The sequence below is a fragment of the Urocampus carinirostris genome, chromosome 6, assembly GCF_059441175.1.
Source record: "Urocampus carinirostris isolate Australia breed hairy pipefish chromosome 6, RoL_Ucar_1.0, whole genome shotgun sequence".
Classification (NCBI taxonomy): Eukaryota; Metazoa; Chordata; class Actinopteri; order Syngnathiformes; family Syngnathidae; genus Urocampus; species Urocampus carinirostris.
The window spans coordinates 6,266,669-6,283,334 of record NC_142354.1 but is presented as its reverse complement, the minus strand read 5'-3'; the positions used below and the strand labels follow the sequence as shown (position 1 = coordinate 6,283,334).

Genomic DNA, 16,666 nt, shown 5'->3' with positions numbered 1-16,666 from the left:
CAAATCGGTTTTCGAACAGGGTTCTGGAACGGATTATGGTCGAGAACCGAGGTTCCACTGTACTTGCATGGGCAACACAAAGTGCTTGACAGATGCTGCAATGATTATTTCAGCCAGTAGATGGCGTCAGCAAGTAGAATAGACATCATCTTTCTTTCCCCCTCAAATTATTTTTTTACCATTTCCTTTACCAGAACTTTGTTACAAAAAAGGTGCACAAAGTAGATGTAATGTGATAAATACAAAATAACAACACAACAGAGCAGGTTCAGTTGTCTAATGATAGGGAACAAAAGCGACAACTGGAACTAGCTGAATATGGGGATGAGCTGTCTCTAATGTCTGCAAATTCTCGCAACTTGGATTTTCTCTCATGTCAGCCGTTATTTTTCATCAAAAAACAACTATGTCTATTTTTTCACACATCGAGCAGCTTATATGTTAAGACTACATACAAAAAAATGGTAATCTAGTGCCACAATGTCACATTCACTCAGTTGATCATTGGACAAAAAATGATACTGAACAAAGATACTGCAAGGATAAAATTGGGCAGCACACTGGACAAGGTCTTACAGCACGATAGTTGAAAAACACCGGTCTAATGTGTGACACATAAGTGGTCATTGCTAAATCACATGAGTTGATTCCATAGTTAATGTGTATCTGAAAACCTAAATCAAGACTTTTAAATTGAAGTTTGACTTAATAGATTCTGCAGACAATAATCCAGTGTGTCTGCGATTGCCTGGCAATTAGTTTAGAGTGTCCCCCTTCCCACTGCCCGAAGTCAGTTGGGATAGGCCTCCTCGCAGAGATAAGCGGCTGGGAAATAAATAAATGCATGAGTCATGTGTGTTCACTGTTTAGTTGGGCAAGCAGATCGTACTCGCGGTACAGAACGTAATCTTTGAGCAGTGGAGGAAGTGGAAGGAAGCTCATAAAGACTGGTGAGCGCAGACGAAGGCGGCCCAGGCAGCTGCGGATGCGCAGGCGGCAAAGATGCTTTAGGCAGCGAGCGTTTTCTGAAGAAAGTGGAAAACATGCACAATAATCACACATAGTGTCATCGTCATCCCCCCAAGCCACCCAGCCCACCCCATAAAAAAATAAAACTTGATTTCCCCAAAACTTACTGAGAGTGATTTAAACTACTGTTAGGAACTTAATATTAAAATGTACCGTTTACCAAATTGTTTCTAATTAGTTATCCGACTCCATTAACCAAACACAACCTACATTCTCCTAACAATGCGCGCTCGTTTCTTGATGTGAAAAGATGAACAACAAACCAGCATTCCCACACGGGGGCAGATTTTATTTCCAAAACAATTTAACTAAGTGAACTCCGTCGAATATTTGGCCGAATTAGTGTCGCTCGAGTCTCTGTCAAGCCCCCACGTGGAGTCCACCTCCTCGCCTCGATGTCTGGAGAAACTCAAAACAACACAGAGCGTTCATCAAAACAATGCCTGACGTCCTTCGTCAGAGTCCTGTTATCAAAATTCCCTAGCCAAAACATTCCGAATTTGAAACAGCGTGACCTGAAGCCCACTCAGTGAAAATCTTCATTGCACTCGATAAATGTAACTTGTATTTAATCGTATAAAATCCTTTATAGTAAAATGTATAAAATCCTTCACTACGCTTTACCAAAAATATGACTGGTGTGCGTTTGCTTATGTTGTAGTTCACCTTGCAGCCTGCAGATGTCACCCCACTGCTGATGCTCCATGACTGCCGCTTTAAGTTTACCGCAAAGGGTCACGTGATCCACGTAATCCATCAGAATTCGGACCACATGACCAGACAGGTGCTTCAACCAGGACACCGTGATCACCTCGCAGAACTGTTAGGCAGACACACGTTTTTAGTGTACTTGTTAACCGTGTGTGCTTCTACGATTTTGCAAAAGTATGTGTACAAATATGTACTGAGCCTGAATATGTTAACTCATTAAGCCTATTATCAGGATTTTTAGCATTGTCAACGGAACGTTTGAAGATATTTGTTATGGTGATTAAGGGCTATACAAATAAACATGACTTGACTTGACGTGTAAGTATAAAAGTTATGTGTCGGGTTTGGCTTACCACCAGTAGGCGCCAACCTGGGGAAGTACCCGAACCACAGACTTGGTTTTCCAATACCTGCAACTGACTCCAATCCGGAATGCACTATTTATTGTCCGTGCCTTAATAAATGGAATCGACATTTAAAAACTGCATTTTGTATTTCCTTATGTTGTCTCTGTGTGATATTAAAATTGGTTTGATAATCTGAAAACTTTGTGAATGATTAATATGCAAAAAAACACAGAAATCAGGAAGGGGGCAAATAATTTCTCACGGCACTGTGTGTAACTTATGTGTGTGTTTGAAAACATACCATGGTGTCTTTGATGACACTGTTGGTCCAGCCCTCGTAATCTTGAGGAATATGTGATCCGTCTCCATAAGGACAGTCGAAGCAACGCTCCACGTGGTAACCGTAGTTACACAGCATCCTCATAACCACCTGACATGAATGCACATTAGTCAACCATGCCACTGGAGCGAGGGTCAGCAACCCATGGCTCAGGGGCCATGGGTTGCTGACCCTCGCTCTTTTTGTTGCTCAGATAAGGGGCACATCATGCACGTTTGTTGTTTTGTGAATCCTCAAAATAAAAAGGACTAAATAAATCGGATTTCTTAATTGCATTTTTAATAACGTACTACAATTCATTAATATAGTAACAAATTTAAACTTGAGGCGGTATCCTACAACAAAATAGTGACGTGGTGCATCATTCTCCACAGGATGTGCTGCATCCAACTTTCATTTTGATAGTAGGCTAATATAGATATATACAGCATGTGCATTATAAGGTTTATATGAGGCTTTAATCTTTTGCGGCTCCTGACAAATATTTTTTTTGTTTTTTGGGTCCAATATGCCACTTTTAACACTGTCTGAAACTTATGACAAAAAGTTACTGGACACCAGGGCAGGCAAGTTTTCAGAGTTGTCTATATCTAGTTGCTCTTAACATTATAGGTTGCTGACCCCTCCACCTAAACAAAGACACGAGGATCCAGACCTCGTCATTGAGCGCGTACTGCAGGGCCGATGGGAAATGCGTGGTGTTGATTCTAGAGTAAAAGTTCACGTTGGCGCCATAACGCAGCAACATTTTGATCAAATCGTAGTTCCCGAGGCGCAGAGCCACCTAAAGAAGACAAGGAGTTTAATGTGCATCATAACCTCGGCTTTATGACCCTGTAGTACCTGTAGACACTTGACGGGGTCCTGGTTGGTCATGGCACCGCCCTCCAGAAGGAGACTTACTGAGGACACGTCGTTATTGGACACGGCAAAGAAAAGCGCCGACCTTCTGTCGTCGTCGTAGCCGCGGCGCACGCACGGATGCAACATGTAGTTTGTGTCAAAACCCGCATCTAACAGGGTCTGGGGAAGGGTGCGCGTTTGGGGGGAATGAGTCCGTGCTCAGCAGGAATGCACACCTCTTTACGTGCACACACGTACATTCTCCCACCTTGATGCAGTGTGTGTGACCCCCAGCAGCCGCACTGTGCAACGGACTCATTCCGCTGTCATAAATGTCTTCCATGGAAGTAACTGGTATTAGCAGCGTCAGGACTCTGCACAAAACACGCGCAAATACGAGCACAAAAGTAGGGCTTCCACGACAATGTGATACAATAGACACAAAAAGTTATGTTCCAAATTTGGGACGATTCCGATAACTGCATCGAAAGTAGTTTTTGCAGATAAAAATGTGAATCTTACAGTGTTAATCATCTCAGAAGTGACCAATGAGGAGGGAGATGAGAAAACATGACTATTTGATACGGGATAAGATTGGTTGATCACTAATACACAAAGGTGGCTTGGCAATGAAAATTATAAGGACTTTGTCAAGTCGTTTGAGAATGGTACGGCAAGTTCAGCAACCGCAGACTCTCGGTGTGGAGTTTGCAGGTTCTCCCTGTGCCTGCATGGGTCTCCTCCCAAATTTCCCAAAAAACATGCATGTCAGGTTAATTAGCCGGTCCAAATTGTCCCTAGGTGTGGATGAGCTGGCGAGTTGTCAGTGTCTGTGTGCCCGGCAAATGGCTGGCAACCAATCCAGGGTGTCACAGAAAATGGATGGATAGAAATAATTTCAACCAATTGTTCATTTAGTAAAGATGAAATGAGCAATTTTTAAATCTAAAAACATACATCTGACGAAGGGCAGCACGGCGGCGCAGTGGTTAGCGAATGTGCGGCACAGTTCAAGTCATGGGAACCTCCTGCGTGGGTTCAAATCCAGCTCCAGACTTCCTGTGCGGAGTTTGTATGTTCTCCCCGTGCTTGCGTGTGTTTCCTCCGGGCACTCCGGTTTCCTCCCACATTCCAAAAACATGCATTTCAGGTGAATTGGCCGGTCCAAATTGTCCCTAGGTGTGAATGAGTGAGTGAGTTGTCTGTCCCTGTGTCCCCTGCCCCACTGCCCGATGATTGCTGGGATGGGCAGGGATAAGCGGTGCAGCTAATGAGATGAGATGAGATGAGATGAGACATCTGACGAAAACATTGTGGTCTTTTGTGCCCCGTGTGGACCTCCTGCCTTATCCTATTTGCAAGAATCCCTAATTCCCTTATTGCTGAGGACCCCCTGGCACTCTTGCTACGTCACTGGTCTTACTGAAGGTGGCCCCGGTGCGCCGCGCGGTGTATAGGCAGGTGGCCGCTCTGTTTGGCCACGTTTGGGTCAGCGCCATGTTGCAGCAGAAGTCTCACCACTGAAGAATCGCCGCTGGCGCACGACTCGTACAGCACAGAAGCCTCGTCCTGTGCCAACGACAGCACGTCCGCTCCTAAAACACAAAATAACAGAACAGAGGAGAGAGTCTCGTCAGTTTGTAAGAGGTGTCAACTTGGACTGTACTCAGCAATGGAGAAGGACATTTTCAAGCCGTTTAAAGCCTATAGATAAAATAGATATCGAGTGTCTCAGCTACGTGTATGTTTGCAAGCCCTCAAGCTTACACAAGAAATATGAATGTTTTAGCACCTCCACAGATAAGAACAAGCAAACAGCACAAGTGAAGTCAGTTGTGCGTTTACATAAATGTTCACTTTTGACTTTGTCTTTCTCACCTTTCCTGAGAAGGAGCTCCATCACCTGCAGGTGTCCAGCCTGAGCAGCCAAAGCCAGCGGCGTGAGTCCAAATTCGCTGCGTGCATCCGGAGCAGCCCCAGCATCCAACAGGAGGGTTGCCATCTCCACGGCGCCGAGCAACGAGGCCTCATGGAGTGGCCGGCGGTTGTGGTGCCCGGCCTGATTCACTGAAGCGCCTCTCCGGAGAAGCAGCTGTGCCAGATCAAGGCGACCCGAACGAATCGCTGTAAACAAAAACGAGAAACAAAACAACGCGTAATTCCATTTTAATGTTTAACTGCTATTTGAATGTATTTGTGTTTTACAGCACTTGAGGGTAAACTTGGATTATTTCGGGAGGCCGGGAACACATTAATTGGTTTTCAGTCTTTTCTTAAAGGGAAAATTCATTCAAAATATGATAAATTGTAGACACGAGCTTCATCTGGGAACAAAAAAATCTCGTACGTAGGCGGGCCACTGTACATCACTTTAAAAGATTTGATAACCCCCATCCAAAACAATTACACCAAAAAGCACAACATCAATTTTGCTTAGGTCAGGCCTACCTACAAGAAGTGGCGAGTCCTGGTCCTGGTTCTGTGTGTCAGGACAGGCCCCATGTTGAAGTAGAAAGTCTGCATTATCTATATGGCCCCGGTCCACAGACAGTAAGAGCGGAGTCTCTCCTCGCGTAGTCTGAAGGTCCACCGCTTCCTCACCTGAAGATGTAAGGTTTCTGGTTGGACAAAACAGGGGTTGCTCTGGCAGGGCTGCAACAGACCTGGGTAAGTGAGCTCCAGGATGGTTTGGTTGCTCTGGACAGAAGCCTCGTGAAGGGCTGTCCACCCTCGGCTGTCCATCTCAAGGAAAAGCTCTTTGTGGTTGAAGCTCAGTTCCTCTACCAGCATCACATGACCTGAATGGTGACACACAGGTATGCTAACACTATTGCTGACTTTTGACAGTGGATCGATGCCATGCTTTGATACATTTGATACCACTTTGAAAAATAAAATGAGAATATCAGGGTTTGCACAAGTAGCAGTTAACCAACAATTAAACAATAAAAAAGAAATTGTCATGATACATCCATCCTTTCAGCCCTTTTCTGACACTTATCCAAGTTTGGACTGTGTGGGCAACAGCCTCAGCGAGGGAGCCCAGGCCTCCCAAGCCCCAGCCACCTCATCCAGGATATCCAATGAGATCACGGGGTTTTCCCAGGCCAGCCTATACACATATTCCCTCAAGTTTCTTTCTTGGATTGTCTCCAGGACTTCCTGCCTGTGGAACATGCTGGGGGAGGCATCCAAGAGGCGTCCTTACAAGATAGCCGAGCCACTTCAACTGGCTCCTTTCAACATGGAGGAGACGCAGCTCTACACTAAGTCCCTACTAGATGGTCTAGCTTCTCACCTCATCTTTATGTGAGAGCCCGCTCTTCCAAGGAAACTAATTTCAGCCGCATGTATCTGGAATCTTTTTGTTTCTGTCACAACCCAGTTTGTGACCATAGGTGAGGGTGGGAAGGTAGATTTAATGGTAGATCGAAAGTTTCTCCTCCCAGCTCAGCACCTTCTTCATTATGGCAGACTGATACAGAGTCTGCATGAAGCTTCACCATCCTGCCTTCACTTGTGAACAAGACCTCAACTACCTAAACTAAACTCATCTTGGGGCACAATATCTGATGGGACATTCTGGTAGATGTTCCCAAAAGACCCTCGCAACAAGGTTGGGTTTCCCTGGTCAGAGCAGCATCCTCTACCACCGCCCCACCAGCTAGTGATCGGTTGAAAGCTCCACTCTTGTATTCACCTAGATAATCAAAACATGTGGCCCCAAGTCTGATGAAAGGACTAAGTCGGTCATTGAACTGGAACTTCACTTACCAGATCTTTCTCTACAGAGAGGGGACATTACATGCTCCATAAGCCAGCTTCTGTAGCCTGGGATCAGTCTGCCAAGGTCCCCTCCTTTGGCTGCTGCCTGTCTTTCTGTGCATCCAACCCTTTTGGACCCTCCCACAGATGAAGAGCTTGTAGGAAAGGAAACCTAAATTGTCCTTCGGGGCTGAGCTTAACCAGACTTTGCGGACTCTACTTCCAGGCCTGGCTCCCGAAGGACGACCCAGACACCCAATTCAGTCAAAGGAAATTGTGGACAAATATTGTAAATCATCATTTTCTGTCTTTGAGCTGTTCATCTACTTCTTCACCCAGGTCCTAGGACATGTTTGTCATGGGTGTTCCTACCAGGATCTTGAAGTCCCCATGCAAAATCACTCCTAATATAAATGGAACATGCAAATCACCCCACCACATTAAAGAGGCAGCTCAAGGAGGGGATATTGCGATACAGTTGTTAGCAATTGTGGATATTTTCTTCACCTTTCCTTATTGCATCAAGCAAGTAGACGTTGTCTGCACTCTTACAACTGCAAAACAAATGTATCAACAATTAAAATGACATAAATAGGGTGTAGTAATGTGATGATGTATCTAAAATATCCCAAGTAGCCACCTGTTTGTTGAGGTACTTGAATGGACGTTTTTGAATGTGTTGGCATCCAGCAGACTTTGTTGGATCACGTATTGCATGGCGTCGTCGTTATCATCCTCGTCATTTTCCATTGATAACATTTTAAACTCCATGCTATACAGTTACAAAGTATGACATGAAGACCATTACTTAATTGTATGCATGTATGTCGATACAGTAGACCTGGGCAACATATAAAATTCATTGCATTATTTTGTAAATTTCAAAATCAGCAATTTGATCATTTGCTATATAGTTAAATCGAGGGTATAATTTCAATTGGTAAATTTCCATTATTGAAACTTGGTAGCAATTGAAAAAATAATTGATAATATCTACTTAAGTTATTTCCAAGATATGAGTATCTTTTTCTTTGTACTATTTAGGTGGCAGCTGTGACAGGACTGCTCCAATCCCATCAAAGGATGCGTCGACAGCCAAAATAAACGGCGCATCAAAATCTGGGTGGGCCAGAGTGACACCTGTCACAAGGTCGTGCTTCAGTGTTTCAAAGGCGTTCTGGCATGCATCGGACCAATCTGCAGGCGTCAGCTTCACTTGACCTTTCTTGCGGGCTCTCTTGCGCTTATGCTTGTCACCAGATTCAGATGTGAGCCTGAACAGAGGTTTTGCCTTCGCAGAACATGCTTCAATGAAGCTTTGGAAATACATCACCATGCCTAGAAAAGATCTGATTTTACTAGGGCATGGCGTCTTGCCATCTGACTCCATTAGATCAGCGACTTGTTTGGCGGTTTGATTCCTGCACGGGAAGGCGTGCGCCATCTTGGAGAAATGATCAGTTACCTAGTGTTTGGTAGGATCCCTCGTCTCCCTGTCGATGTCATGTTTCAACATGCTAATACCAATGACGCTGTTGTCAGCTACTCTGACTTTGTAAGCCATCTCAAGAGAGATCTACATGAAGCTGCTCAGATTGTACAGAGGAATACTCTCAGAGAACAGACTCGTCATGCCAAGCTGTACAACCGTAGGGCCAAAGGATCACCCCTCGTCGTGGGAGACCGGGTGTTGATCGCCAACAGAGGTGTCCCGGGGAAACGCAAAGTTGCAGACAAGTGGGAGTCGACCCCGTATGAAGTCATATCAGTCAAGCCTGATCTCAATGTCTATAGAGTCAAGGATTGTCTGACGGGCAAAGAGAAGGTAGTTCACAGGAATTTGCTGCTCTCTGTTAGCTTCTTGCCCTTAGAGGATGATCTGGCCAGCGAATCTGAACACTCAGAGTCTGACGCTGCTATGCATGGAAGTGATGTATGCCCTGATTTACCTGATGCGGTTGAAGACAGTGATGTCCGTACAGTAAACTGGGTGATACAGGCAGATGAAGAGCAAGTTCATCCAGAGGTGGTGGATAACTCACTGGACAGCATATCTGATGCCCAGTCCGACTCTCTCACAGCTGATACATCCAGTCGAGGAAGTCAGCACATCCTCGAACAAGATGTTGACCATACTTCAAGTGACAATACGGAAAGCCCATCACACTGCTCTGAAAACATGATCCCTTTGGGTATGGGTCTCCCAGACGAGACCCCATTGAACACTGACCATCCGGACGCAGACTCCCCTGATACTGACTGTTTAGACTTGACCGTCCCAGACCTTCAAGCTCAGGTTAATTGTGCTAAACCTGACCGTTATGGTCTTAGGGTCCGCCAGTCCATCAGGCCTCCTAGTCGTCTAATTTGTCAGATGAATGACCAGTAGGTAGGTGACAATCCTCTGTCCGCAATATCTGCTAGTTCCTAGTTTAAGTTCAGTAGAGATGCACTTTCAGTTTGAGTAACAAAGATTGAGTAAGAAACAAGAATTGTGCCTATGTGAGCACTTACAACTACAGGAACAATGTTTGATATTTCAGAGATGTAACAGGCATCTTTGAGTCTGTGCTTAGTTAGGAGTTTGATCGCCTCCTTTCTTTTCACACTCCTTTTTGGGAGAGTTTTAGAACTGACATGCACTTCAGTTTGTTCCTTGTAATACTGTACCAGTTTTCGGGTCCTCTTTTTCATCAGTATTTGCCTTTTTGGCATGTGATTTTTTTTTCTGTTTAGTGTAGCACTCCCATATTTAGCAGAATTTCAGGGGGGTGTATGTAACGGGTGTGATAATAACTTTTATTTTATTGAAATTCCTGCTAAAATATGTGTATAGTTTTTGGTAAATGTCCTGCAATGCTGAGTCCAACAGTGCCATCTGCTGGTATGGGGTGGGGTTTGGTTTTGGCTTCTAACATGTGACCAGGGGGTGGGGTTTGTTGTCAGTTTTACCAGAGTACTACAAAGGTAAGACATATCTTTTGGTGCTCCACAAAATAAGTTAATTTTAAACTTTATAACCCCAGCTGACAAATCTCTCAACATGCATAGTAATGTGATTGATATTGTCAAGCTGTTTAGGTTTATTTTCGTTTTGTTTCTGTTTTACTAAATATTAATTCCCCTTGTAGAGATCAAAGAGATCTGACCCAACAGAAAAAGCTAATGTTGCGACTCATCCATTTGCAGGTAAATTGTACCCATTTTTTATACTCATTATTGTTTTTATTCCTATTTTTCATATACATTAAAAAAAAAGGATGATGTTGGTTAAAATTCAGAGTAAAGAAAAACATGTTGAATTCATTGTAAACGTTAAAAATCCACTATACGATCTCTTGTTAAAAGTATCTTGTTAAAATGCAAAGATTTATACATGTATTGTGATATTCTAAAATGTATTTTCTGTAAAGTGAAAAGAAAGCTCTTTGATATGCTTTGTTGTCAGTTTTACCAGAGTACTACAAAGAGATCAAAGAGATCTGACCCAACAGAAAAAGCTAATGTTGCGACTCATCCATTTGCAGAAACTGTAATAATAAAAACCTCATCATCCAGTCCAGCGTGAATGTGGATCTTTGGTGGGACACGTACACCGCGGCTGCGCATGGATACATGCTTGCGGCGAGCTCTCCAGCTAATCTTCTATTTATTGCCGTTCTCTTGTCTTTTTTGCTTTCACTTTTGGACACATGTGTGGCCAAAAACACTTACAGTAGGGACGAACTTATTCGGTTGGGTGGGCGTCTAAATTTCGATTATTCGGGCACTTTTTATACCGCCCATGATATACCGAGCGAACTTCAAAGAGACCCGGCATCCTTGTGGACAGCTATTCCTCTTAATAAACGGCGGCGGCGGCCCCGTAAAGAAAGGAAACAGAAACGTGGTTGCCGTGCAGGTAGATGTGTGAAGCGTGTGAAGTCCAAGCAGCAAGATGGACGCGAGGATGGACGCGAGGATGTAACTAATTCCACCATTCATTCCTCGCCGGACAACCGACGCTTTAAACTCAGCGCTCACAAACGGCCACAACGCTGGGAGCTTTTGAAGATCTCGACAAAGACTACAAAGAGTTCAGCTAAGTCAAATGATTCAGCAAAGCTGAAATTTGGTCTGTTAAATATTAGATCGCTTGCTCCAAAAGCTTTACTTGTTGATAACATTATTCGTGATTATAAACTTAACTGTATGGGTCTTTGTGAAACGTGGTTACGCCCGGATGAGCACTTAGCGCTAAATTATGCCTCTCCCCCAGACTACGAGAGTAGTCATATAGCACGCACGCTGAAAAGGGGTGGTGGTGTTGCGCTAATCTCTGAAAAATCGCTCAAATTTAATACACGTACCTCTAATAATTACAAAACGTTTGAGGCTCTTGTGATGCGGTCCCCTCAATTGTCAATTGATGTAATAACTATCTATCGTGCACCTGGGCCATACACAACTTTCTTAGACGAATTTGCTGAACTTTTGTCTGAACTAGTAACCTATGCAGACAACATTATAATTATGGGAGACTTTAACATTCATATGAACTCCCCACACAGTTCACTTACTATTGCGTTTAGTTCTCTAATTGATGCATTTGGTTTTACTCAACTGGTTGACTTGCCAACCCATAAAAATGGGAACACGCTAGACTTGATTCTGACTCGAGGAGTTTTAACCTCAAACATTATGGTGCTACCGTGTACTACTGTTATCTCTGATCATTATTTAGTGACATTTGAGGTGCTAACTAAATGTAGAGTTAATAAAGCTGAGGGATTTAGCGGACGCAATATAAGCACTGGCACAGTTTCTGAGCTCTTTGAACTCCTTCCTGGAGCAGTTGCGTCCTTTCCTAAATACAATGGCTCGATTGACTCACTCATGAATGAGTTCAATACCACCCTGACTAGTGTGCTGGATTCAATAGCGCCCATAAAACTAAAATCACGTCCTAAAAGACGCACACCTTGGTTTACTGATGAAACTAGAACCCTTAAAAAAGAATGCAGGAAATGGGAGAGAAAATGGCGCGCTACCAAGCTTGAGGTTTTCCATCAAACCTGGTGTGACAGCTTGTTAAAGTATAAAGCGGCCCTTGCCTCTGCAAAATCGGCCTACCTTTCGAAGGTGATTGCGTCTCAAAAGAACAACCCCAAAGCCCTTTTTGACACTGTAGCATCGCTTACAAGGCAACAGCCTATCGCAGACAGTTCGACACACTCTGCTCAGGAGTTAATGGTCTTCTTCACTAAGAAGATTCAATGCATACAGGAAGAAATTGCAAAAGATATTGTTAGTACCACACGTATTAAAGGACTGAAATTTACAGATGCACGACAGGGTGGCTGCCCTGGGAAAATGGCCGGTTTTAGTGAACTGTCACTTGATGATCTCAAACAAGTGGTAAATGCGGCCAAACCGACAACTTGCCAGTTCGACCCGCTCCCAGGTTCACTTATTAAAAGTCTTTTTAGCGTCCTTGGGCCTTCAGTTCTAAATATTATAAATACATCACTCTCCTCAGGTGTAGTTCCAGCAGCTTTTAAGTCCGCCGTTATTAAACCCACACTGAAACGACCCAACCTTGATCCAGAAATATTAAGTAATTACAGACCTGTGTCAAACCTACCTTTCCTCTCTAAAGTACTCGAAAGAGTAGTGGCACAGCAGCTGAATGCTTTCATATCGGAGAATAACCTTTTTGAATCCATGCAATCAGGATTCAGGGCTAACCACTCTACTGAGACAGCTCTGATCAAGGTAACAAATGATCTCCTAATGTCAATGGATTCTGGCGCTTCATCACTTTTGCTGCTGCTGGATCTTAGTGCTGCTTTTGACACAGTGCGCCACAATATCCTACTAGAACGGTTGGAAAAATGGATTGGTCTCTCAGGAGCTGTCCTCTCGTGGTTCAAATCCTACCTCTCAGATAGGACACACTGTGTTAAATATGGTGAAACGACATCTGAGCCCTTTAATGTTACCTGCGGTGTTCCGCAGGGTTCAGTGCTCGGCCCCCTACTTTTCAACATTTACATGCTTCCATTAGGTGATATTATTCGCAAGTACAATATCAGCTTCCATTGCTATGCAGACGACACTCAACTATATCTTCCGTTGGAGGAATCTTCCACACTAAACTGTGGAAATTTGGAGGCCTGTCTCACTGAGATAAAAGAGTGGATGTCACTCAATTTCTTGCGTCTTAACTCTGAAAAGACTGAAATGTTAGTCATTGGTCCTTCTAAATGCCGGGACTTATTCTCAAAAACTGCTGTGAACATTGACAAATGTCACATCACACAGAGTGACTCAGTTAAAAATTTAGGTGTCATATTTGACCCTGATCTATCCTTTGAGATGCATGTAAAGCAAATTACTAGAACTGCCTTCTTCCATCTTCGCAACATTGCTAAAATCCGTTCAATACTGTCTCAGTCTGATGCGGAAACAATAATTCATGCATTTGTTACCTCCCGTCTCGATTACTGCAATGCACTACTCTCCGGTCTCCCGAAGTCCAGAATCAAGTCTCTTCAGCTAGTACAAAATGCCGCAGCGAGGCTCTTAACCAGGACAAAAAAGTACGATCACATAACACCGATTTTGGCTAACTTGCATTGGCTCCCAGTTAGCCAAAGATGTGACTTCAAAGTTCTCTTAGTATTGTACAAAATCATACATGGACTTGCTCCCTCTTATCTTTCAGATCTGATCTGCCACTATGTCCCGGTCCGAAGCCTACGATCTGAGAGTGCTGGTCTTCTGATGATCCCGAGAGCAAAGAAGTCTTCTGCTGGTTCGAGAGCGTTCTCCATCCGGGCACCGGTGCTGTGGAATGCTCTTCCCCCTGAGATTCGATCTGCAACCTCAGTGGAAATGTTTAAATCTAAACTTAAAACTCACTTCTACTCCATTGCATACGAATAACCTACTCCTCTTGTCGGTTGAAAATAGTTTGTGTAATATAGTGTAACAATCTGTGAAGCCCTTTGAGACTCTTCGTGATTTAGGGCTATACAAATAAAAATGACTTGACTTGACTTGACTTAACATTGCGTTCTTGTCTAAACACTTTGCACAGGAGGCATGTTTTAATGAGTTGAACATTCTTTGAACAGAAATTGTGTCTGGTGAAGTTTATGATTCAAAATCATTAAAATCTTAATTGTAAAGACTGGAGGAGAGAATCGGTCTATTGCAACCATGTCATCCTGGAAGGGGTATTACCACTTGTGAGGCCCCTTTTCAGATTTCTGATTTTCCTTTGTGCTGAGGTTTTGAGTTTTTCCTTGCCCGTATGCTGGTGTAAGAGCAGCGGATGGTGTAATTGTAACCTGCACAGTCCTTTGAGGCATTTTGTGATTAAGGGCTTTACTAATAAATGTGACTTGACTTGGGTCATATAGCCCAGCCCTAATATATACTGAACATCATATGTGGGTACACGAGTTACATTTACACCGTTACATTTACTTGAGTAAGATTTGGGGAATTTTGTGTTTTTATGAGTATTTTTTAGTCACTAGGCTTTTTACTTTTACTGAGTAGATTTATGAAGAAGAAAATGTTACTTAAATCCCCTCCACGTAAGTACGGTCAATCTCTGCTGAGGCACATTCGTCAGACCTCGATTCCTTTATTTCATTCCGACCAGTGACCGGAAAATACACTAGGTGGCAATTGTGAGCGGGGTTAGGAAGGTTTTTTTTACTGTACTGTATGCGCAATTTATATAGCTGTAGTCTCACACATATAAATATTATTGAATTCACAGAGGGTTCACCTAAACAAACTGAATACACAGACTTAAATTTACACAAATACGATTTGTAATTAATTGTTGATTGAATAAACTAAAATGACTCGAGAATGTGATTGAATGGTTGTTTAAAAAAAATCTTTATATAAGACTTGCTACAGTTACTCAGTACTTGAGTAGTATTTTCACCAAGTACTTTTTTTTAAACTTTTACTCAAGTATTTATTTTGATGACTACTTTTTACTTCTACTTGAGTCATATTGTTCTGAAGTAACAGACATTATCATCCATCTATCCATTATCTGCACCACTAAGCCTCAGTAGTGTCACGAAGGTGCTGGAGCCCATCCCAGCTGTCTTCGGGCAGTGGGCAGGGGACACCCTGAACTTGTTGCCAGCCAGTCGCAGGGTACACAGAGACAGACAACTCATTCGCCTATTTACAATCAGGGACATTTTGAACCGCCAATTAACCTGGAATGCATGTTTTTACAATGTGGGAGGAAACCATAGTGCCCGGAGGAAACCCACACAAGCACGGGGAGAACATGAGAACTGAAGGCTGGTAGCTAGATTTGATCCTATGACCTCAGAACTGTGCCACGGACACGCTAACCACTCACCTGTCGTGCCGTCCAACAGTACTTTTCATTGAGTACATTTTTTGGCTACTCTACCCATTTCTTCCCAATATATATGCAGCCCATTTGTCAGTTAAATTCATGCAAAAATTCACAATAAATCTGTTGTTAAAAAGCAAGCTATGTCCACAAAGCTCGAAAATTAATCGTGCTTATTGGTTAATGAAATAAGTCCCGTGTCCAAGACAACAATGTCGCATTTTTAAAAGCACAAGCATATCGATGACCTTGGTGCTACTCTTTTCCTCAGTGTACTCTTAAAGAGTATCCCCCGTATGTTTTTCACAACATTCTAATGTTGTAATCATCATGCATAGTTTTTAGGCCTTTTCTGTTGGCCTAATACATATCTGAATCGTGTGATATTAGTTATACTTTGCCCATGAATACTCATTACTGATTCCAAATTGTCTGTCAGCTTCCTTTGATTGTCTTCCCTCCGGTTCACTTCTTCCGGATGTGTGCATTCATATTTAACCAATCACATTTAGTTTTTGCTAGGCTCATTAATCTATCCAGAGGCCTTCACAAAGAATTCTGAGGGTTGTGTACCGCAACATCAGAAAGCTGTTTATCAAATTCCGAGTTGGTGTTGATTTTTATCTACAAAGTACAGAAACAACACACAAAATGTTTATCTACAAAAATAGAATAAAAAAGTGTGAGTTTGTCCTATTGCATTGAGTTTTGTAACACATTCCATTGACCTTTGAACTTGTAAAAAGGATAAAATATATATAGCTTTAATTCTTAAGGTTTGAAGACCAATTTGGTGACAAGGTATTGAGGCCGAGAATCTCTGTGGTCTGATACTTAACATCAAATAGTGTGATTCCTTTTCTTGGCCTTGCACCGCTACCAAATATTGGAACCCTTTGAGACCCACGAGATTAAGTTTTCCCACACCTGATCCAAAAACATGCTAGTCCAACTATTAACATTCAGCAGAACACAATTTTTACCTTTTGCAGTTCAAGCTTTAACAGATTTTAAGTCAAACTTGGATCGTCCAGACGTCCTATTATCTTTTAGTCTATCCCCAGGAAATGCTGAGTAGCTCGGGTCGTGTGGTCATGTTGACGCTGTGCTGCGTTATGAGCATTCTCGTTGTGTGTTGTTACTATTTTTAAATGCAGGAACTCACATATCTCAAAGTACAGCTGGGTCAACTCATCCAACCAACATTTATTTTGGGGATAAAGAAAAAAACAAAGTGCATCTCAAATTTTT

General features: G+C 42.9%; 1 protein-coding gene across 1 annotated transcript; it reads right to left on the bottom strand.

Annotated features, from left to right (window-relative positions):
* Positions 1-849: 849 nt before the first annotated feature.
* asb14a (ankyrin repeat and SOCS box containing 14a) lies at positions 850-16,520 on the bottom strand. The gene is made up of 13 exons (XM_088337083.1): positions 16,399-16,520; positions 7,692-7,807; positions 7,543-7,575; positions 5,930-6,068; positions 5,719-5,888; positions 5,149-5,394; positions 4,694-4,865; positions 3,539-3,644; positions 3,271-3,450; positions 3,083-3,211; positions 2,389-2,517; positions 1,696-1,849; positions 850-1,025 (listed from the first exon to the last, which is right to left on the bottom strand). The coding sequence occupies exons 2-13, from the start codon at positions 7,804-7,806 to the stop codon at positions 850-852; spliced, it is 1,749 nt and encodes a 582-aa protein (XP_088193209.1). The 5' UTR covers position 7,807; positions 16,399-16,520.
* Positions 16,521-16,666: the final 146 nt, after the last annotated feature.

What these genes read in the sequence shown, in the direction of transcription:
- asb14a (XM_088337083.1), bottom strand. Translation starts at nt 7,806, where the DNA reads ATGGAGTTTAAAATGTTATCAATGGAAAATGACGAGGATGATAACGAC. An exon ending in GCTTGATGCAATAAGGAAAG is followed by an intron (nt 6,069 to 7,542) that starts GTGAAGAAAATA and finishes GTCACCATTCAG; the next exon opens with GTCATGTGATGCTGGTAGAG. An exon ending in TGACATCTGCAGGCTGCAAG is followed by an intron (nt 1,026 to 1,695) that starts GTGAACTACAAC and finishes CACTTTCTTCAG; the next exon opens with AAAACGCTCGCTGCCTAAAG.